Source organism: Mustelus asterias, chromosome 16, assembly GCF_964213995.1.
Source record: "Mustelus asterias chromosome 16, sMusAst1.hap1.1, whole genome shotgun sequence".
NCBI classification, from domain to species: domain Eukaryota; kingdom Metazoa; phylum Chordata; class Chondrichthyes; order Carcharhiniformes; family Triakidae; genus Mustelus; species Mustelus asterias.
In genome coordinates this window covers 68,988,200-69,012,317 of record NC_135816.1, presented here as the reverse complement: position 1 = coordinate 69,012,317, position 24,118 = coordinate 68,988,200, and the positions used below count along the sequence as shown (strand labels likewise).

The following is a 24,118-nucleotide window of genomic DNA, read 5'->3' as shown; positions in this document are numbered from 1 at the left end:
GGGGGAATGGGGGTGCTATGTTGTTGGGGGGCTGTGGGAGATTGGTATGGGGGGCTGTGGGGAGGAGAATGGGGGGGGGTTGTGGGGGGGGGAATGGGGAGTGTGTGTTGCTGGGGGGCTGTGGGATGGAATGGAGGCTGTGTTGCTGGGGGACTATGGGGGGGGAAATGGGGGGGCTGTGTTGTTGTGGGCCTGTGGGGGGGGGGAATGGGGGTGCTATGTTGTTGGGGGGCTGTGGGAGATTGGTATGGGGGGCTGTGGGGAGGAGAATGGGGGGGGGGGTTGTGGGGGGGGAATGGGGAATGTGTGTTGCTGGGGGGCTGTGGGATGGAATGGAGGCTGTGTTGCTGGGGGACTATGGGGGGGGAATGGGGGGGCTGTGTTGTTGTGGGCCTGTGGGGGGGAATGGGGAGTGTGTGTTGCTGAGGGGCTGTGGGGGGGCGGGGCGGAATGATGGGGCTATGCTGCTGGGGGCCTGTGGGGGGGAATGGGGAGTGTGTGTTGCGGGGGGGGGGGGCTGTGGGGGGAAATGGGGCGGCTGTGATGCTGAGGGGCTGTGGGGGGGGGGGCGTTGGTATGGAGGGGCTGTGTTGCTGGGGGGCTGTGGGGGCAAATATGGAGTATGTGTTGCTCGGGGGCTGTGGGAGGGGAATGTGGGGCTGGGTTGCTGGGGGCCTGTGGGGGGAATGGGGGGCTGTAGAGGGGGTCGTATGGGGGGCTATGTTGCTGGGGGGTTGTGGAGGGGTGGCATGGGGGGACTGTGTTGCTGGGGGACTGTGGGGAGGAATGGGGCTGTGCTGCTGGGAGGGCTGTGGGGGGAGGGAATGGTGCTGTGGGGGGGAATGGGGGACTGTGTTGCTTGGGGTCTGTGGGGGGGGAATGGTGGGGTTGTGGGGGGAATGGGGAGGCTGTGTTGCCAGGGGAATATGGGGGGGAATGGGGATGCTGTGTTGTTGGGGGCCTGTGCGGGGGGGGAATGGGGGTGCTATGTTGTTGGGGGGCTGTGGGAGATTGGTATGGGGGGCTGTGGGGAGGAGAATGGGGGGGGGTTGTGGGGGGGGAATGGGCAGTGTGTGTTGCTGGGGGGCTGTGGGATGGAATGGAGGCTGTGTTGCTGGGGGACTATAGGGGGGGGGGGAATGGGGGGGGCTGTGTTGTTGTGGGCCTGTGGGGGGGGGGGGGAATGGGGGTGCTATGTTGTTGGGGGGCTGTGGGAGATTGGTATGGGGGGCTGTGGGGAGGAGAATGGGGGGGGGGGGGGTTGTGGGGGGGGAATGGGGAATGTGTGTTGCTGGGGGACTATAGGGGGGGGGGGAATGGGGGGGGCTGTGTTGTTGTGGGCCTGTGGGGGGGGGGGGGGAATGGGGGTGCTATGTTGTTGGGGGGCTGTGGGAGATTGGTATGGGGGGCTGTGGGGAGGAGAATGGGGGGGGGGGGGGGTTGTGGGGGGGGAATGGGGAATGTGTGTTGCTGGGGGGCTGTGGGATGGAATGGAGGCTGTGTTGCTGGGGGACTATGGGGGGGGGGGAATGGGGGGGCTGTGTTGTTGTGGGCCTGTGGGGGGGAATGGGGAGTGTGTGTTGCTGAGGGGCTGTGGGGGGGCGGGGCGGAATGATGGGGCTATGCTGCTGGGGGCCTGTGGGGGGGAATGGGGAGTGTGTGTTGCGGGGGGGGGGGGGCTGTGGGGGGAAATGGGGCGGCTGTGATGCTGAGGGGCTGTGGGGGGGGGGCGTTGGTATGGAGGGGCTGTGTTGCTGGGGGGCTGTGGGGGCAAATATGGAGTATGTGTTGCTCGGGGGCTGTGGGAGGGGAATGTGGGGCTGTTGGGGGGGGGTGGTGTGGGGGGCTGATTTGCTGGGGGGCTGTGGGGGGGAATGGGGGGACTATGTTGCTGGGAGGATGTGGGGGGAATGGGGAGTGTGTGTTGCTGGGGGAGGGCTGTGTTGCTGTGGGGGATGGCATGGGGGGGCTGTATTCCTGGGGGCCTGTGGGGGAGAATAGGCAGTGTATGTTGCTGGGGGGCTGTGGGGTGGTATGGGGGGCTGTGTTGCTGGTGGGTGGTGGGGGGGGGGTTGGCATGGGGGGGCTGTGTTGCTGGGGGGCTGTAGGGGGGGATGGGGAGTATGTGTTCCTGGGGGCCTATTTGAAGGAATGGGGGGCTGTGTTGCTGGGGGGCTGTGGGGGGGGGGGGGATGGGGAGTATGTGTTGCTGGGGGCCTATGTGAGGGAATGGGGGGCTGTGTTGCTGGGGGGCTGTGGAAGGAAAATGGTGAATGTGTGTTGCTGGGCTTAGGGGCGAGCAGAGTTCTTTAACCTTTCCATCTGTCTCTCATTTTCCCCAAATTCCCTCCTTCCCTCTTCATATTGACAAAATGGCTTTTGCAATGTGACCCATTGACCTTGCTGTTCTTTTGGTTGCTGCTGGAGTTGGGGAGGAGGAGCAGGAGGATGAATTGCGGGAAGAGGAGGCCTAGGCCTTACCACTCACAGGGGTCGAGGGAGACGGCCACCGGAAGCAGGATGAGGCCACCATTCACCTGAGTGGCGGGAGGAGTTGGGGAGGGCGGGGTTGGGGGCAGGAGAAGGAGGAAGCAGAGACCCTGGCAGTTCTACACGCGAGTGTCCTTCGAGCACCTATTGGATGGCGCATGCTGCCGATCGTTCCGGCTCTGAAAAGAGACAGCGCGACACCTGTGCCATTTGTTGCAGGATCTGGCACCTCAGGACTTGGGGGGCACCCACTCCCAGTGGATGTGAAAGTGAAGGCCACCTTAAAATTTTACGCCACCGGATCCTTCCAGACCATCAGTGGAGAACATTGTGGCATTTCCCAACCATCTGTCCACAAGTGTGTGAAGGAGGCCTCAGATGCCCTGTATGCCCGGGCTGGCCAGTATATTAAATCTGACCTGGACCAGGCCCAGCAGAAAGCCTGGGCTGCAGGATTCTTGTAAAATTCCGCCTGTAACATTGAATTTGGGGTTGATGGAAGTACATTAAAACAGCCTTGCAGGGAGAATGGCAGTGAACAAAGGGGCAGAAGGAAGGTAAGGCAGGCCAGAATTCTCCGACCTCACCTGCAGCAGGATTCTCTGGTCCAACGCCGGCATCTCCACATCATGCCCACTGTTGTGAACAGAGATTTGGCTAAGCCCCAAATTCTCCATTCTCACGGGCAGCCGGGCACATGAGACCAGAGAATTCCAACTGTTGAACATCTGTTTGAACTGCCCAAACTAGCTCAGCCACTTATAAAGAGTTGATTGGCACATTTGGGGCAGGTAACTTTCATTTTTCAGATGCCAAGCTGGTGAGTATGGTCCCAAAATGGCGGACAGGAAGCACACTTCTGATGCACATCTTGTTAGGGAAGATCAAAATAGAGGTATTTTCTACTCACAGCTGGAGCAGACATTTTGATATTTGCATATGCATATAAGGGGCTTAAGACTTGGTACAACTCAGTAATCCAACATGAGTGCCATTGTAGGTTGCCTCAGTGAAATCATGCCAGGAAATTGCTTTCCAAACAAGAAGGTCAGTAACCGACGTGAATGTGGTGCTTGCTGGGTGGAGTATAGCTTCCTGCTGACTACAAATTTTACAATGACTGAAATTTACATGTACATCATTTTGTACAAGATACAGTGACATTCATCCAAATCTAAATTCATGCTTAAGTATTTAATTATTTGTAATTCCCACATTGAACATGTTTGGTTTTCACACTTCGCAGATATTCATCAATGTTTATTTCCATTACATTTGCATTTTATCGTAATGCTGAGACAAATTGATTGTTCTTTCAACTGACTGTAAGAACATGTGAACAATGGCAGATATTGAGCAAGGTCCCAGGTTCCAACGGTTCACGGTGAGGGCAGCTGTTTCCAGCCAGCACTGACACTTGTTGCTTCAGTGCATCAACACTGCCTGTGGGACAGGGAGGGGAAGAAATCAGCCTCAACGTTTACATTCAAAAATGACACATGGGAAAAGATGCCCTCCAAGCTTTTTAAAAATTTATTAATCACAAGTAGGCTTACATTAACACTGCAATAAAGTTCTGTGAACATCCCCCAGTCACCACACTCCGGCTCCTGTTCGGGTACACTGAGGGAGAATTTTTTTAGCGTGGCCAATGCACCTAACCAGCACGCCTTTCACATTGTAGGAGAAAACTGGAGCACCCAGTTTTTAAGCAATTACTCCTAGATTTAGACACTCCCACAGGAAGAAACACCCTTTCCTCATCTACCTTGTCAAAGCCCCTCAGGATCTTATACGTTTCAATCAAGTTGCCTCCTACTCTTCAAAGCCTCAAGGCCATTCACCATGTGGGGAAACCAAAGCTGGATGCAGTGTTCAGATAGAGGCCTGACCAAGGGCACAACCCCATTGCGTCAAGCAGCAAGTCGTAGCTGATCACAAACATTCTTTTAAGTCTTTGGGACATTCACTGGTGACACAATGGGGCAGAGTTCTCCGGCCCTTCCTGTTGGTGGGATCTTCCAGTCCCTTCAATGGTGACCCCCACCCCACCCTCGCCCCCCCCCCGGCCCCCCGTGGAGGATTCCCTGGCAGCGGAGGGTGCCAGGCACGCAACATCCCAAAGACATTGGCGGGAGCAGAAGATTCTGCCAACCGCCAGCTAATGGCGGGCCACCAACACCACTGGAATACTGGGGGTGGGGGGCTGGGGGGGGCGGGGGGCAGGGGAGGTGCATGAGGGAGGACGAATTCCAAATTTTGTCCCATGTTCAAGATGATCTATTGATCTGTCCTAGTTCTCAAATGCCACCTAACACATCACACTTTCTGCTTCACAACTTCCATCACAAGCAACTTGGGAAAAGCTCCTCTTATGGAACTATTTCTTGCCACTGATCACCTCAGGACATTGCAGGTATTATTTTCAATTCCACCATCTCTGAGTATTAATCTACTGAAGAAGACAGCCTCTCATCTCTCTGTGAAGAAACCCATATGATTTTTATCCAAGTGAAAACAGATGGTGAAGTTCAAACTGAAACCCAGTCCTTCAATTTGATGATAGTAGTAACTGTTGGTACATTTGAGGCATTTATTAATTTGTAATTTGACCCCAAGTGGAGTTGCACATGGAGAGTGAAAACAGTGTAGCTTTCAAGTAAAATGAACTTTAAAGCACAGGAAAGACTGTACTGTCTATTAACGGCCTAAGGAAGCACTCAGACAGTTAGGGAAACAAGAGGTGAAATTAAAAGCAAAATATTGCAAATGCTGGAATCTAAAACAAAAACAGAAAATGCTGGAAAATCTCAACAGGTCTGACAGCATCTGTGGAGAGAGAATAAAGCCGATGTTTCAAGTCTGGATACCGTTCGTCAGAGCTTGTTGTGGGGTGAAATTTATTTTGTCTGGTGGCACCTATTGGCTGGGAGTAAATCAACAGCCCGCTTGTATGCTACAGGTTTTAAGTGAGTCAAGAGACAGGGAAAGGAGGGAATTGGAAAGAACAGAAAAGAAGGTATGATGGAACGCAGAAGAGAGTAAAATGACAAAAGGGATCATTGTGCAATGTGTAGGGGTGATAAGAGGACAAGTACAGAAATAAAAGATGAGTCGAGATGAGGTGTAAATGGCAATATTGATATTATTACCAACAGTTGCTGTCCAAAGAATTAGGAGCAGAGGTTATGAGCTGATATTGTTGAACTCTGCATTGAATCTGGAAGGTTGTGAAGTGCCTCATTAAAAGAGGAGATGCTGACCCTTAAGCTTCATTCAGCTTCATCAGAACACCGGATGTGGCCGAGGATCGAGAGGTCAGAGCAGTTGAGGGGTGGAGAATTAAAATGACAAGCAACTGGAAGCTAAGGGTCATGCTTATGAACTGAACAGAGATGGTCACTAAGTGATCGCCCAATCTACATTTGGTTACTTCATGTAAAGAGGATCACGTTGCGAATAGCAAATACTAAATTGAAAGAACTACAGTGAATCATCGGAGATTTGGAGGCCTTGGAGGGTGGGAAGGAGGAGGTGAAAGGGCAAAAGTTGGCATCTCCTGCATTTGCACATGGTGGTGTTGTGGGGAAGACTGAGGGCAATGTGGATGTTTAAAGAGTGGACTAAGTTGCCGGAGAGGAAATGATCCCTTTTGAATGCTGAAAGGGGAGGAGATGGAAAGATGTGTCAGGTGGTAACATCATGCCAGATGTGGTGGAAATGGGGGATGACCTGTTGAATGTGTAGGCTGGTGGGGTCGAAGGTGAGGACAAGGGGAGGTCTATCATGAGCAAGAAGAGGTGAGAACAGTAAGAAAGGAAATGGGACCACTACAAGAATTTATCACGCACAAGCTTTAAAGCCAGCTATTGTTTCTTTACATGTCCCATTACCCAGCTCTGTTTGCCTTACACGATCACTGTGCTACTCTTTATTCTGAGGTTAAATTTCCTTAAGACATGTTGCATTTCAAACGTTTGCCAGTTCTGATAAAAAGCCATGCCGTAATTTCAGTCTCCACAGATGATGCCTTATCTGCTGAGCTTTTGAACATTTCTTCTGTTTTATTTGAGATTCCCAGCTTCTGTAGTACTTTGTTTCTCACTTAAATCACTTTGGATGCTTTTATTTTGTTGATTAAGATACAGAATGTTAGACCATTGAGTTTTTCCAGGATTGAGTGCCTTCGTAGAATCATAGAATCACTACAGTGCAGAAGGAAGCCATTCAGCCCATCAAGTCTGCACCAACTCTCCAACAGAGCATCCCATCCAGGCCCCAACCTCTGCTGGAAAGTTAGAAGTAAGAAGTTTAACAACTCCAAGTTAAAGTCCAACAGGTTCATTTGGTAGCAAAAGCAACAAGCTTTCGGAGCCTTAAGCTTCTTCTTCACAGCAACTGGTGGAATTTAAATTCAATGAATAAATCTGGAATATAAAGCTTGTCTCCATAATGGTGACCATGAAATTGCCATCAATTATTGTAAAATCCGTCTTGTTCACTACTGTCCTTTAAGGAAGGAAATCTGCCATCCTTACCTGGTCTGGCCTACATGTCTCTCCAGACCCCATAGCAATATGATTCACTCTTGGCCAAGCAGGTCACTCAGTTCAAGGGCAATGAGGGATGGGCAATAAATGCTGATCTTGCCAGTCATCCCATTAAAGGGTAAATATTTAAAAATTATTTGCATTGGCACTTGAACCTTGTTTCTCAGAGGCGAGAGTGCTGTTACTAAGCTTCAATTTTCTCGTTATAAATTTAAATGGAGCATGAAATTGTGGAAAAAATGGTTGAATGGCGCAGAACCAGAGATTGCCCTGATAGATTGCAGGTGCAACTGAGGATTTAAGGTCAGTTTATCACCATGTTTTCTGCTCTTTCTCCTTTCCAGGTTCTATGGCTACAAGTGGTTGGGGTGTTACGGTTCCGCCTACTCTTCCTGCACTGCAGGGAACATTAGTGACCTTTAATTGTTCTTTCAAATACCCTTACGATGAAAACATACCTGCAGATAATATAACTGCCAAGTGGTTAAAATGCCCGTGTGACCACCCTTCTGCAGAACTATACAACAGTAAGACGCCAAACCCAAAACCTGGAGTGAGCTTGATAGGAGACCTGAGTCAGAAAAACTGCTCTCTTCAGATAAGCAATATTCAGACAAACCACACTGGTGAATACCGCTTCAGATTTGAAATAAAAGATAAGGACAAATGGACAGGAAAGCATGCCTTGGCTCTCACTGTTCATGGTAATTATTCCTTCTCAATAATTATTTGGTCTTGTACAAATTTCAGCTGCCTCTTATTTACAATTTCTTTCATAAACTGATTGCATGAACAGACTTGGTGATCCCCGCACCTCCACCTTTCTTTCTCTTACAGCTCGTCCAGGAAAACCCAATATCACATGGTGCACAGAATTGCTTGAAGGAGTTAATAGCACATTGATTTGTTCCTCCTCCGATGTTGATGAAAAGGCCCAAATTACTCTTAACTGGTATGGTATCGGTGATCTGGCAGCTGGGCAATGCAGTGTCAGTAACTCCAAGAGAACACTCCAAAGCTGTCGCAGTTTCATCCCATCGTACCAGCATCACAAGACAATTGTCAAATGTTTTGTCAATTACAGTAAATTCGCATATTCCGATGAAGGCAACATAACTCTGGATGTAAAGTGTAAGTTTTTGTCTAACTAGATCTCCTTTGAACAGCAAACAAAATTCATTTTATTTTTCTCCAGTGAAAGATTTGCCCCTCTGTTGATGCCAGGCTGCAGAGGATGGGTCCAGCAAGGATCCTGAGGCTTGGGTAGGCTCGGGTTGGGGGCAAGGGGTTGACCTCACCACTCTCTGCCGGGATCTGGTGTCGTGGCTGGACTGCCCCTTCAAGCCCTGGCAGACCTGCAGATCACCCCTGGCTTCAGGCAGCCCTGTGATCAATATCTGCATTCCTGCCTGTCAGCTGTGCAGATTCTGAAGTGGCCTGGTAACTTTAATCTTCATGCCCCCTAGTCACCTGGCAGGATTTTAAATCCGTGCAGCACTCCATTCTGCAGCAGAGAGTTTCCTATCTCCTTGTCAGAGGCTGCAGGTGAAAAAAGATCCCTTTGAAGTCCTCTAACAGAGAGGAGATTTTGATTTTAACTGGGGGAGGGTGAAAGGGGGGAAAGGGGGTGGGGGATGGTGGTGTTCCAGTTTGCTCAGCTCTTCACTCAGCCCCAATGTATGCACACAGCTTTGATTTGAAGTTGTTGATGCTTCCCAGCAAGCTGAAATCATTGAAACCCTCTTTGTTGCACTTAAAGCCTTTGATCTGTAACACATTCAATGTGCAATGTCTCAGAAAAGAATCAACTGCCAGCTCAATGGATTTTTATCATCCTCCAGCCACTTGTGTTTATTTTAATTTTCCTTCATGGTCAAATACACATCAAGTACCCCATTTATCCTGACTGCAATTTTGACAGAGTCTAAGCCTAATTGACAGCCTGTGTTTCACTTCCTCTTTTGCAAACTACTTCGAAAGAGGCTGGAATGAGACCAGGCCCTTGCAAAGCCAAAACAGAGCATCGTTGAGCAGATTATTGCTGAGTGTGTTTTGATGCAACGTACTGGCTTGCCAAGCCACTTCTTAGGGCATGTAAAGGTCAATCATATTGTTATGGGACTGAAATCACAGAGTCAAGTCTAAGAGGTGCTGGTTTCCATCTCCAATTGGGATGGCAGAGTGTAAGCACTGCTGCCTCACAGCTCCAAAGACACGGGTTCACTTTCAGCCTTGGGTGACTGTCTCCGTGGAGTTTGCACATTCTCCCCGTGTCAGTGTAGGTTTCCTCTGGGTGCTCCGGTTTCCTCCCACAGTCCAAAGGTGTGCAGTTTTAGGCGGATTGGCCAGGCTAAATTGCCCATTAGTGTCCCACTAGGTTAGGGGGATTAGCCATGTTAAATTCATGTGGTTATCGGGAAAGGGGAGAGAGGTGGACTTGGGTAAGATGCTCAGTTGGAGAGTTGGTGCAGACTCAATGGGCCAAAGGCCTCCTTCTGTACTTTAGAGATTCTATGAATTTGAAGTCTTGGCAGGATTTTCCAAGCCCATGTGGTGGATTTTCCGGCATCTGGGGGGAGGGGGGGGGGGGGGTTGGTGAGTGAGGGGGAGGGGGGGGGTGGGTGGCTGGTTGGTGTGTGATTCCAGTCCCATGCCAATGTAGCTGCCCCCTAAAATGGCAAAGCAAGGTAGTCATACAAACATACGAAATAGAGGAAAAAGTAGGCCATTCAGCCCCTCCAGCCTGGTCCACCAATCAATCAGATCATGGCTGATCTGTTTGTGCTACGAATTCCACATGACCATCTACCCCCAATAACCTTTGATTCCCTTGCCTAACAGGAATCTATCTAACTCTGCCTTAAAAATATTCAGTCACCCCGCTTTCATCACCTTCCAAGGCAGTGAGTTCTAAAGTTGCATAACCCTCCAAGAGAAAAAATTTCTCCCAATCCCTATCCCAAAAAGTTGATTCCTAATTTTAAAAATGTGTCCCTAAGCTCGGGACTCACTCACAAGAGGAAACATTCCTTCCACGTCCACCTTATCAAGATGGTTTGGATCTTATATGCTTCAATCCAGTCACCCCTCATTCTTCTGAACTCGAGGGGAAACAAGCCCTGTCTGCGCAATCTTTCCTCATAAGACAATCTGCTCATTCCAGGCATCAATCTGGTAAACTTCCTCTGAACCACCTCCAATATGTATCACTTGTATCAAAACCATTACTACCACAGGCCATAGCTTGAGGTCATCTGCTGCTCCATGGTAGAACTCTCACCTCTTGAGTCATGGAGGTTACAGGTTCAAGTTCCACATGAGATGCAAACATACAAAATAAAGCCCATTGAGTCCACCAAGCCCTGCACCAGGGCTTCATGACTAAACACTTTATTCCACTTCATCTTTCCTTTCTTCCTCTTGCCACCCCGCTTGCAGCCGTAAAATCTCAAGGAGAAAACAATCAAATAGAGAAAAAGGAAAACAGGAACAATGGGGAGAAAATACTATAGGAAATTATTCTCTGGATTTATCAGGCAATCAAAACCAGTCCACGAGCTCCTATGGATCAGATACAGTGCAGTGGGCCGGGAGACTCAGGCAGAGGCCATTTAGTGGGCTCCCCGCTGGGCGCCACAGCCTCCGTGAGTCTCTGGGTGCTGGATTTCAGGTGCTGTCAGTTGTAGAGCTGTATAATGTATTTAAATTTGATTTTACATCAAATTAGCGGGCCCAGGACTGAAGTCTCATGGAGTTTACAATAACTCCCCACTAGCGGGAAGCTGGTGGCTCGAGCCCGCTGGAGTGAAGGGGGGTCATCGAGGCCCCCCCAAGAGGTTGGAAGTAAGGGGGGATGCCCCCTGGGCATTGCCAGCTTGTCAATGCCAACCTGGCCCCCTGGCACTGCCCAAGGGGACACATTGGCACTACCCACTGTGAAGGGGGCAGGGCCAGAGGGGGGGTGGGCCAGAGGGGGATGGGACCTCTGGGGGAGGAGATCGATGGGATGAGGGGGTCGCTCTGCCACTCTGTACTTGGCGGTGACAAGGGGAGCGGGGCCAGGGCAGCGGGGGCGGGGGGGGCGGGGATAAGAGGGGGAGGGAGATCGGGACTGCTGGGGGGTTGGGGGGAGATCGAGACGGGCCAGGGGCGAGTGGGGTCTGGGAGGCCGGCAATCGCAGCATGGGGGGACCGGTGGGGCAGCAATGCGTGGTCGCAGGTCTGGCCAGCGATGGAGCTGGCCAGCGATCGGAGGACTGGCAGTACGGGGCTACTGCGCATGTGCCGATCTCGGTGCTGACAGATCGGCGCATGCAGAGTGGCCCGCTCAGTGTTATGCTGCTGACCGCTCCAGCAGGAATAGGCCCCGCCCCTTGATTTTTGCAAGATTCACGTCAGTGCACTCTGCAGTGCACAGAATGTGGGAGATTCATTTCGAAAATCCCGCTGAAAAAACCAGCGGGATTTACTCCAGTTTGTACACGCAAATTCGACACTTAGAATTTTTTAGGGAGAATCCCACCTGCTATTGATAGTCTGAGCAAGCAATGCCAGATTCATATGCTTTTCGTGTGCTTTTCTCTGAAACAAGGTGAAATGATGATTTTGCGGGTTGAGCTGATAAGAAAAATTCTCTTGAGAAGCCATTAAGGCAGCAAGCAAGAGTGATCTTCTGAAACCTGTTCTAAAAGACCTCTAATTCTGAGATTATGCCCTCAGGTCCCAAAACCTCCCACAAGGGGAAGCAACCTCTCAGCGTTTACCCTGTCAAGCCCCCTGAGAATCCTACAGCCTCAGTAAGGTTGCCTTTCATTCCTCTAAACTCCAGTGAGTACAGGCCCAACCAACTCAACCTTTCCTCATAAGAAAATCGTTCCACACCTGGCATCAATCTTCGCTGGACTGCCTCCAATGCCAGTATACGATTCCTTGAATAAGGGGATTGAAACTGTCCACAGCATTCCAGGTGTGGTCTAAATAGAGCCTTGTATAGTTTTAGCAAGATTTCCCTATTTTTATCACAACACTTCACGTGATTTAATTTGATCACTTTATGGACACTTTCTCAGCCTTCTGCATGCTCATTTACATTCCCTTTGTCCCATTCCAGGACAATTAGAGATGGGCAAAAAATGCTGGCCTTAATTGCCAATGATACTCATATTCCACCAACATAAGATCTCTGACAACAGAGGAGTCATTTGTTTCTATATATCCTTTCTATAGGATACCTGCTCTTTTGATATATTTTAATGACCTGGTATATGAGGAATAATTTCAAAGTTTGTGATGTGCGATATAACACACGAGAGGCAGGATGTACTCGGGAAATAAAGGCTTTTATTGCCAACAATAACAGAGCTACGATATACAGTATACGATGCCAGACTAGAGGGTCACCAGGCAGAGCAGTGACCTTTATACCTCTCCCAGGAGGCGGAGCCAACTGGGGTGTACCATAGGACTATATTAACAGGTAGAACAGCCCAACCCTAACCCCAACAGTGACATATCTACAGACTCATAGTACTGGCCAGACCATGGCTCAGCACTACCTGGTGGGAACCAACAATGGTTCACCACATTCACCCCTCCTTTGAAAACAAAGGCCGGTGGGGTACAAAACACAGAACAATTGTTCATCTGTCTATAAGTTCAAACGGTCTGGGGGACCGCACCGTCGCTGTGACCTCCTCAACACCGGCGATGACACCGGTTCAGGCAATCGTGGTGACGTTCTCTCCAAGGCGGTGTCCAGTGACTCCTCCAGTGCCTCACGGGCCGGTAGACCACGAGGTGGTGACAATCTGCTGAACTCGGGCACGCCTTGAAGTGGCTACCATCTCCTGGACTCAGGCAAGCTGTACACGGGAGTAAGAGGGTTAAGTGGTGGTCCCAATACTGCCCGTGCCGTGTCAGGAGGGGAACTAATGGTTGGGGGGTCCCTAACAGGAGGTGTGGGAGCGACAGGAGTTTCCAAGCCCCCTGCTGGCGCCAGATCTCGAATCGAGACCGTGTCCTCTCGCCCGTCAGGATATGCCACGTAGGCATACTGAGGATTGGCGTGGAGGAGATGGACCTGTTCAACCAAAGGGTCGGACTTGCGGGTCCTAACATGCCGCCGCAGGAGGACAGGTTCTGAGTACGTCAACCAAGACGGTAATGAGGTCCCAGAGGAAGACTTCCTAGGGAATGAAAACATTCTCTCACGAGGAGTAGCGTTGGTTGCCATACACAGGAGTGAGCGTATGGAGTGGAGCGCATCAGGGAGTACCTCTTGCCAACGGGAGACTGGAAGACCTTTAGACCTCAACGCCAGTAAGACAGCCTTCCAGACTGTAGCATTCTCTCGTTCGACCTGTCCGTTACCCCTAGGGTTGTAGCTCGTGGTTCTACTAGAGGCAATCCCATATGAGAGCAGGTATTGCCTCAAGTCATCGCTCATGAACGACGAGCCCCTATTGCTGTGGATATAACAGGGGTAACCGAACAGGGTGAAAAGATCACGAAATGCCTTGATAACCGTGGCAGCGGTCATATCAGAACAGGGAATGACAAAAGGGAATCGTGAGTACTCATCAACCACATTGAGGAAGTACACGTTCCGATCTGTCGAGGGAAGGGGACCCTTAAAGTCCACACTCAGTCTTTCAAAGGGACGAGTGTCCTTAACGAGGTGTGCCCTGTCAGGTCGGTAGAAGTGCGGTTTGCATTCCGCGCATACCCGGCAGCTTCTGGTTATGGACCTGACATCCTCCACTGTGTAGGGTAGTTTCCGGGCCTTTATGAAGTGGAAGAGCCGAGTGATCCCCGGAAAGCAGAGGTCATTGTGGAGAGCCTGCAATCGATTCTCCTGCATACTAGCGCATGTTCCACGCGACAGGGCATCCGAGGGCTCGTTGAGCTTCCCCGGACGGTACATGATATCCTAATTGTAGGTGGAGTGTTCGATTCTCCACCTCAAGATTTTATCATTCTTGATCTTACCCCGTAACGTGTTGTTGAACATGAACGCCACGGACCGCTGGTCCGTGAGTAGAGTGAACCGTTTTCCCGCCAAGTAATGCCGCCAATGCCGAATGGCCTCCACAATGGCCTGGGCCTCCTTTTCCACCGCCGAATGTCGAATTTCAGGGCCTTGGAGGGTGCGAGAGAAAAAGGCGACGGGCCTGCCCGCCTGGTTAAGTGTGGCGGCCAGGGCGAAATCAGATGTATCACTCTCCACCTGGAAGGGGATGGACTCATCGATACCGTGCATCGTGGCTTTCGCGATGTCGGCTTTTATTCTTGCAAAGGCTAAGTGAGCCTCTGTTGCTAGGGGAAAAGAGGTAGACTTGATGAGCGGACGGGCTTTGTCCGCGTAATTGGGAACCCACTGTGCATAGTATGAGAAGAAGCCTAAACATCTTCTCAGTGCTTTGATGCTAGTGGGCAGGGGGAGTTCGAGGAGGGGACGCATACGGTCTGGATCAGGGCCAAGGATCCCGTTTTCCACCACGTATCCGAGGATAGCTAGGCGGCGCGTGCGAAATGCACACTTCTCCCTGTTGTAGGTCAGATTCAGGCGAGATGCAGTGCGTAAGAATCTAAGAAGGTTGGCATCGTGGTCCTGATAACGTCCCCATGGCCGCAGATGGTGACGTTATCCAGGTACGGGAAGGTAGCCCGCAGCCCGTTCTGGTCCACCATTTGGTCCATAGCACGCTGGAAGACCGAGACCCCATTCGTGACACCAAAAGGAATCCTTAAAAAATGGTACAGGCGACCATCCGCCTCAAAGGCCATGTATTGTCGGTCCTCTGGGCAAATGGGGAGCTGGTGGTAAGCAGATTTTAAGTCGATGGTGGAGAACTCCCGGTACTGCGCAATCTGGTTGACCATGTCAGATATGCGCGGGAGGGGATACGCATCCAGCTGCGTGTATCTGTTAATGGTCTGACTATAGTCTATGACCATCCGGAGTTTGTTCCCATTCTTAACCACCACGACTTGCGCTCTCCAAGGACTAGCGCTAGGTTGGATGATCCCTTCCTTGAGGAGCCGCTGAACTTCAGATCGAATGAAGATCCGATCCTCAGCGCTGTAACACCTGCTCTTTGTTGCAATGGGCTTGCAGCCTGGCACGAGATTCTGGAATAGGGAGGGTGTGGTAATCCTAAGCGTTGAGAGACTACATGTGGAGCGCGTTGGGCAATTTAGAGGCTGCGGGTCTCCCACTGAAAGCGGAGGGAGTGGCCCATTGTACTGCAGGGTTACACTCTTCAAGTGGACCATAAAATCTAGTCCTAGGAGTATCGGCGCGCAAAGGTGCAGTAACACAAGGAGCTTGAAGTTCTCGTAAACCGTGCCCTGCACCGTCAGATTGACTACGCAGCTCCCTAGCACGGTGACAGACCAGGACCTTGACGCCATCGAAATTGTCTGCTTGACAGTCCGAATCTGGAGACCACACCGCTTCACGGTGTCCGGGTGAATGAAGCTCCCCGTGCTCCCGCTGTCAAACAAACAATAAATCGGGTGTCTGTTTACCTGTATGTCCATCATGGACTTGTCGAGTCTGTGAGGCTTGGCCTGGTCCAGGATGATCGACGTCACCGTTGGTTCGTGGGTGCAACTGCAGGCAGCTGAGATGGTTGATGACGACCCCTGCTGGTCATTCGCGGTCGGTGCCGACCAAAATGGCTGCCCCCATAGGTCGCACGTGGACGATGGCGCCAAAACCTGCGGCCCCTGCAGGTCACACGTGTCTTGCGACTCCGTCGTTCGGAATGGCGACGTCCTGGAATCGCATGTGGGAGAAGACCTTGAAGACGCAGAAGACAAGGAGGCCGGCTCCGGGGAGTCACACGCCGCACTGCTGTTGTTGGATGGAGGTTTGGACCGGCATACTTTGGAATAATGCCCCTTCTTGCCGCAGGCGGAGCACAACACCGCTTTAGCTGGACATCGCTGCCAAGGGTGTTTCACCCCCCCACAGAAGTAACACCGCGGGCCACCTGGAGCTGCTGCCGTCGTCAGGTCCGAGGCTCGGAACGCAATCGTGCAGTTTTTCGGTCCCGCTGAATAAACTGGAGTCTGCGACTGCCCCTGCCACACTGTCTCCACGTGGTCGTCGGGGTACATCTCCAGACTTTTGGAGGCCGTTTCTAGAGCATCAGCTAACTCTATGGTTTTAGTGAGATCGAGGTTACCTTGCTCCAACAGCCGAAGGCGGATGTACGACGAGCCGATTCCCGCCACGAATGTATCTCGAACTAGGTCGCTCATGTACTGGTCTGCTGACACTGACTTGCAGTTGCAGGCTCTGGCTAGCTGCTGAAGCTCGCACGCGTACTGTTCCGTCGTTTCGCCGGGCTGCCGCCGTCGAGTGGCTAGAAGGTGTCGAGCATGGACCTCATTCGGCGATTTGCTGTATCGCTTCTTGAGAAGCTCGAGGGCCCCTTTGTAGTCAGTGGCCCCACGGATCGCTAAGTATACAGCGTCGCTTACCCTCGCGTGGAGGACCTGGAGTCTGTCGGCGTCGTCGGTGACCGCTGTGGAGGCGTCGAGGTAATCTTGGAAACACTTCAACCAGTGGTCGAAAGTGTTCGATGCTCCCGCCGCACGTGGGTCCAACGTAAGCCGTTCGGGTTTAAGCATTTGCTCCATGTTTTCTTTTGTCGTTTTTTTTCAAAAAAAAAAGAATTTACTTGTTGGCAATAAAATTGATGCGCGATATAACACACGAGAGGCAGGATGTACTCGGGAAATAAAGGCTTTTATTGCCAACAATAACAGAGCTACTATATACAGTTTCCGATCCCAGACTAAAGGGTCACCAGGCAGAGCAGTGACCTTTATACCTCTCCCAGGAGGCGGAGCCAACTGGGGTGTACCATAGGACTATATTAACAGGTAGAACAGCCCAACCCTAACCCCAACAGTAACATATCTACAGACTCATAGTACTGGCCAGACCATGGCTCAGCACTACCTGGTGGGAACCAACAATGGTTCACCACAGTTTGCAAATGATGCAAATCTCTAAATGTGGTAAATAATGAGAAGGATAATGGAAAATTTAGGAAGGACATGGGTAGACTGGTAAATGGGCGGAAGTATGGTAGATGCAATTTATCACAGGGGTGTTTGAAGTGATATAGTTAGGTTTCCAGGAATGAGCAGTATAAACTAAAAGGTGCAATGATGTAGAACAGCTAGACCAAGGGGTAGATATACATTTTTTGAACATTGTGGGACAAGTTCAGAAACCGATTATAAAAGCATGGGGGATTCTTGATTTTACTAATAGTGTACACACCCTTGCAAGTTTGTTAAAAATTATATAGCATTTATATAAAGATTATTAAGATTTTGGGTTTTTCTCTTCAGAGCAGTGAATGTTAAGAAGAGCTTTGATAGAAATGTTCATTATCTTGAAGGGTTTTGATAGAGTAAATAAGGAGAAAGTGTTCCCAGTGGTATGAAGTTGTGAACCAGAGAACACAAACTGAAGACCTAGAGGTGACATGAAGAAACATTTATTTACACTGGGAATTGTTGTGATCTGAAGTGCACTGTCAGAAATAGCAGTGAAAGCAAATTTACCAGTAGGTTTCAAAACAAAATTGATAAAACAATTGAGGAGGAAAATTAACAGGGCTATGTAGAATGTACAGACTTGAAGGGACAAATGACCTCCTTTTCATTCTATGACCCTCTGATTCTATGTACAAGATAAGATCAAATAATCTCCCTTAATAACAAGATAAGAAAATATAGCTTAACTTATTCTTGTGGGGATTTGAATTATGGCGGAAAACCGATTAAATTAATAATACCCAGTGCTACAGCAATAACTATGGGAGATGGTGGCATCATGATATTGTCACTGGCCTAGCAATCCAGAGACTCAAGGCATTGCCTTGGGGAGCCAGGTTCAAATCCCACCATGGCAGATGGTGAAATTTGAATTCAATAAAAACTTGGAACTAAAAGTCGATTCATCAAGCATTGTTTATTGTTGTAAAAACCCATCTGGTTCGCTAATGTCCTTTAGGGAAGGAAATCTTCCATCCTTACTTACATGTGACTCCCGATCCACTGCAATAGGGCTAAATGGCCTTACTTCCGCTCCTATGTCTTATGGTCTTATGGTCTTAAATGCCCTCTGAAATGGCCTAGCAAGCCACTCAGTTCAAGGGCAATGAGGGATAGGTAACAAATGCTGGTACAATCAGCAGCGCCCACATCCCATGAAATGAATACCTACAAAAGAACTGTGCTGTCCTCCACATTGTTATCCCAATAACTATTGTTTTACTTTCAGATGCACCCAAAAACATAACCATTCAAGTAGTTAATGGATCACTTTTGGAGATCAAAGAGGGTGATGCGGTCTCTTTGAAATGTACCGGTAATAGTAACCCGGAAGCTACATACACCTGGTATAAGAAGGAGGATGACAAAGGCCATACAGAATCTCAAAATAGCACGAGAGGAATTCTGTCCTTCCACAATATTTCAAGGAGTGATTCTGGGTTCTACAACTGTACAGCAACAAATCGGATTGGACATGTGAACTCGGAGGCTTTGGAAATCAGTGTCCAATGCAAGTGACCATACATTTTTAGGGTTTTTTATGATTGAGTTAATTCTGTGATAAGCACAATGGTGTTGACAAACAATAATGTTAACCTTTCCCTTTCTCGAGTTTTATCAATCCACCTGGCCCCAAATCACCTCTGAAACCAAAAGAGAAAATGCTGGAAAATCTCAGCAGGTCTGGCAGCATCTTTTGGGAGTGAAAAGAGCTGACGTTTTGAATCCACATGACCCTTTGTCAAAGCTTTGACAAGGTTCATGTGGACTCAAAACATCAGTTCATTTCTCTCCTTCCAGATGCTGCCAGACTTGCTGAGATTTTCCAGCATTTTCTCTTTTGGTTTCAGATTCCAGCATCCGCAATAATTTGCTTTTACCCAAAGCGCCTCTCCCTGCCTTTTCCCACACACCCTGGTTGTTCTAAAGTCCTGCTCTGATGAAGGGTCATCTAGACTCGAAACATTGACTCTATTCTTTCCCCATAGATGCTGTCAGACCTGCTGAGATTTTCCAGCATTTTCTGTTTTTGTTTCAGATTTCAGCATCTGCGGTATTTTGCTTTTATATTAATATTTCTGTATTGCACTTCATAAAGCAAAAATTCATTTCTAATTTTCAGAAGCTCCGAAAAGATAACCATTTAATGTAGACACAGAATTTGAGGTGGAAGGGGACTGTAAGGTATTACTAACATAATCATAAAATCATAGAAACCCTACAGTGCAGAAGGAGCCCATTGAGCCTGCACCAAAAACAACAGTACAACCTTATCCTGTCATCACAAAACCGCCTTACCTGAGCACTGTATTATAGCCCGGAGTGGGGTTTCTGACTATTCTTTTCACCTCTCTCATCCAGCGGCTCTGAGACTAATTAGAATGATTTTAACATGAGGTGGGGTCAAGTGATTTTTAGTCAGGGATCTTTTTGACTTTCTCCTATGACATTCTGAGGGAAGGGTTTACGCAGAGGTCAAAACTCTGGAGTCATTCAGGAGGCAGTTTAATGCTGTGATATAGGGCGTGTAGGTATCTATTGAACAATGATCAGGATGGGACAAATGAACTCCTTCATACATACTTATTGTTAACACCAACTTACATTCACATTGCATCTTTAATGTAAAAAAATCTATGCCAATGCACAGAGACTTAATCAGACAAAAGCCACCACCAACCTGATGAAGGATTAATGTAAGTAACCAAAAGTTGGGTCAAGAGGATGGATTTTGAGGAGAATCTTAAAGAAAGAAAGTGAGGAGGGGGAGGAGGGGGAGGATTTCACACAAAACAAGAGTTGGAGCAACACAGAGATCTCATTGCATTCTAGATCTTTGCAGGAATCGATTGATGCAAGGCCAAGTTAAACATGCCAGTGAGAACTGGGCAAACAGGAACTACTGTATGTGCAGCCCACTCACATTGTCTGTATCTTTAAGACCTGGTTGGCTGTAGAGATTCGTATTCTAATCAGTATTCTGTAACTTGATTTTGTGTCTCTGTGCCCTGTTTGAGAGCAGATTTCCACTCCATCTGACGAAGAAGCAGTGCTCCGAAAGCTAATGGTATTTGCTACCAAATAAACCTGTTGGACCTTAACCCGGTGTTGTTAAAACTCTTACTGTGTAAAATAATTCCACAGATTCACTACCCTCTGAGAGAAGAAATTCCTCCTCACCTCTGTCTTAAATGGGTGACTCCTTACTCTGAGATTATGCTGTCTGGTTCTAGACCCTCCCACAAGGGGAAACAGTCTCTGAGCATTTACCTTGTCAAGCCCTTTGAGAATTTTATATGTATCAATGAGTTTGCCTCTCATTCTTCTAAACTCCAATGAGTACAGGCCCAACCTATTCAACGTCTCTTTGTAACAAAATCCCTCCATACCCAGAATCAACTAAGTGCACCTACTCTGGACAGCCTCTAATGCCAGTATATCTGTCCTTTGATAAGGGGACCAAAACTGTTCACAATTTTCCAGTGTGGTCTAACTGGTGCCATGTATAGTTTTAGCAAGAATTCCCTATTTTTATACTGCATTCTTTGAAATAAAGGCCAACATTTCATTTCCCTTCCCTATTACCTGCTGAACTTGCATGCTAGCTTTTTGTGATTTATGCACGAGGACCTCCAAATCCCTCTGTGCTATAGTTTTCTGAAGTTTTTCTGCACTTAAATGATATTCCACCCCTTTATTCTTCCTACCAAAGTACATAACTTCACTGTCCATATCCCTCTGTAGACTCTTTGGATGGAATTTTCCCATACCGCCCACCATGGCAATCATAGTGGGTGGGACGGACCATGCAAAGGTCCGTTGACCTCGGGTGGGATTTTCCGGTCTTGGGGCAAGCGAGGCTGGAAACTCCCACCCTTTGTGTTACCCTCACCACTTGCCTTCCCAACCATTTTTGTGCCACCCACAAACTTGTCAATGTTACATTTGTTTCCTTCATCCAAGCCATTATTATATATTGTAAATAATTTCAGTTCTGTAGATACCATTACAAGTGCCAGCTCCATAATGAGAAACAAAACACTTTCCCTGGATACCCCTAAAATCAACACTTCATAACATTTTCATGAAAAGAATTCTGCTGCATTTTTTGAGGATGAGGAGAGAGATGTGGGAAGGCGGGCATTGGTTAAAACGAGAATTCCACTCCTCTGTGATCTAGGCTGCTGCCACTGGTGGAGAAATGGGATTTTGGAAGTTCAGGAATCTGGATGCTGAGGAACAAAGGGCTCAGGGTGACAGTGGTGGAGGGGGCAAGATGAAATTCAACCTAAAAGGACTGGAGGTAGGGAAAAATTATAGTCATGTTAATGGTGAGAATGAAGTGAGTATCATCAACTCAGATTAAAATGAGATGGTCTTGTTGTGCACCAAGCATAATATATTTTCAAATATATTTCACAATCCTAAAATCGCACATGTTTTTTTTAGGAGCAAAAATAAGTGTTGGGTTCATGAGATTTACTCAGTATAACCCATCCTATGGTATTGACCCCAGTCAATAGTCAGGCAGGGTAGCAATTCCAGCCAATTGGCATGGATAGCAACAGTGAATGGACAGGCATGGGGAGCAATAGACAGACATGGATAGTAACAGCCAAGAGACAGGCATGGATAGCAACCCCAATCAATAGACAGGCATGGATAGCAACAGCCAATAGACAGGTACGGATGGCAACAACCAATGGACAGGCCCAGGTAGCAACAGTGAATGGACAGACATGGAGAACAACAACCAATTGACGGGCACAGATAGTAACAGCCAATATACAGGCATGGATAGCAACCCCAACCAATAGGCAGGCCCAGCTATCAACCCGAGCCAACAGATAGTCATGATCACATAATTTATTGACACTCAGTCTAGATTCACTGCTGAAAATTGGATAAGGTATTGGAAGATCAGTCAATTCCCATGGGAACTAGGCTCGATGAGCAGTCTTCCAATGAAATTGAGATGTTGTGGAGATGCCAGCGTTGGACTGGGGTGGGCATAGTAAGAAGTCTCATAACACCAGGTTAAAGTCCAACAGGTTTATTTAAAATCACGAGCTTTCGGAGCGCTGCTCCTTCAGGTGAATCCTGATGAAGGAGCAGCTCTCTGAAAGCTTGTGATTCTAAATAAACCTGTTGGACTTTAACCTGATGTTGTGAGACTTCTTACAATGAAATTGAGGACAGTAAGGAGAGAAAACCAATAATCTGCAAATGACTGTGGTTCACCTTCTTCCCACAGACAAACCATATGAAATAAACATCAACCAATCTGGGATGAGCTTTATTTGTGTGGCCAAAACCAACCCTCTGGCAGAGATTACATGGATCTACCCAGGCAATGTCAAACCAGTGATCAACGGCAAATTTACCAACAGCACACTGACTCTGCAAACAACATTAGGTATTTGTGTTTCATGTCAAGCTCGGAATAAACATGGCGTTATATATTCAGAGCAACGGTGTTTGAAGTCAACACAGCGTAAGTAAACATTATTAGTATTATTTTTAGCATGCACGTAAGGTGAAAGAAAAGAGAAAACTTATAAACAAAATCCAAATTACAACCAGCCAAAAGATCTTGAATAAGTTTTTGTCACAACATGCCATAGCTCCTGAATTGACTGCGGTGTTTCCCAGTCTGTTTCTAAACAAGTTAGTTTATTTTAATAAACTAGGGAGTGACAATGTTGGAAGAGAACAACATATTTTGCATCACCCCTGTCCCATTGACCCAGTGATTGGAGTCTGCAATTTTATTGTGACAGCTGAGATCATCAAAATGAATATGAGATGCTAACTTAAGCAATTTATAATGGTGAATGTCAACACAAATTTATGACCAAATATTTGTGAAGTGTTTAAAACTATGAAGGGATGGGGCAGGATGGCTAGAAACAGATGGGTTCCTGTGCCTGAGGAATGTTGATCAAGGGAATAGCGGAGTATATAAACAGGAGTTCGTCAATCAGTCACTCAATCTTGTCCTTGCTTTTCAATTAAATCAGGGTTTCCCAGCAGTGGAACTCCTAGTGACCTCCCAAGTTCATCGGGGAACCCCAATCACTCTCAATATCAACGCCCCTTTTTTGCTGGGAAATAGGTGCAAACACAGAAATCAAATGTAAACAAGTCTTTTCTAGCGACATCTATGCGTATGTTCAGAATCAGGAACAGGCACATAATCACATCTACGTTCGCTAGCTACTTGGCTCCCTCACATGAACTCCTGGTCAAACCACACTCCCATGGCCCTTTAACATTAACCCCTGGAAATAGTACCCATGTTAGGAGTGGGTAATCCATAAAGTTCTCATTAAAAAAATATTTAAGTCGTACCATTTGTCATTTTTAATGGGAAGAGTGATGCTAGAAAGCTGATATCATATCGGACATGTAGTGTGACATGGATCCAAGATCCCAGTTGAGGCCATCCTCATGTGTGCGGAACTTGGCTATCATTCTGTACTCAGCGACTCTGCGTTGTCATGTGTCGTGAAGGCCGCCTTGGAGAACGCTTACCCGAAGATCAGAGGCCGAATGTCCGTGACCGCTGAAGTGTTCCCCAACAGGAAGAGAACACTCTTGCCTGGTGATTGTCGAGTGATGTTCGTTCATCCGTTGTTGTAGTATCGGCATGGTCTCGCCAATGTACCATGCCTTGGGACATCCTTTCCTGCAGCGTATCAGGTAGACAACGTTGGCCGAGTTGCAAGTGTATGTACCGTGTACCTGGTGGATGGTGTTCTCACATGAGATGATGGCATCCGTGTCGATGATCCAGCACATCTTGCAGAGGTTGCTGTGGCAGGGTTGTGTGGTGTCATGGTCACTGTTCTCCTGAAGGCTGGGTAGTTTGCTGCGGACAATGGTCTGTTTGAGGTTGTGCGGTTGTTTGAAGGCAAGAAGTGGGGGTGTGGGGATGGCCTTGGCGAGACGTTCATCTTCATCAATGACCTGTTGAAGGCTCCGGAGAAGATGTCATA

At 48.4% G+C, this 24,118-nt stretch overlaps 1 protein-coding gene across 4 annotated transcripts in view; it reads left to right on the top strand.

Annotated features, from left to right (window-relative positions):
* LOC144505235 (B-cell receptor CD22-like) overlaps nucleotides 1–24,118 on the top strand; it is a 50,535-nt gene that overhangs the window by 13,515 nt on the left and 12,902 nt on the right. For all 4 annotated transcript variants that reach the window (XM_078231252.1, XM_078231254.1, XM_078231253.1 and 1 more), the window contains exons 3-6: nucleotides 7,385–7,744; nucleotides 7,878–8,171; nucleotides 18,349–18,630; nucleotides 22,375–22,614. In XM_078231252.1, coding sequence (XP_078087378.1) covers nucleotides 7,385–7,744; nucleotides 7,878–8,171; nucleotides 18,349–18,630; nucleotides 22,375–22,614 — 1,176 coding nt within the window. The remainder of the gene's footprint in view (nucleotides 1–7,384; nucleotides 7,745–7,877; nucleotides 8,172–18,348; nucleotides 18,631–22,374; nucleotides 22,615–24,118) is intronic.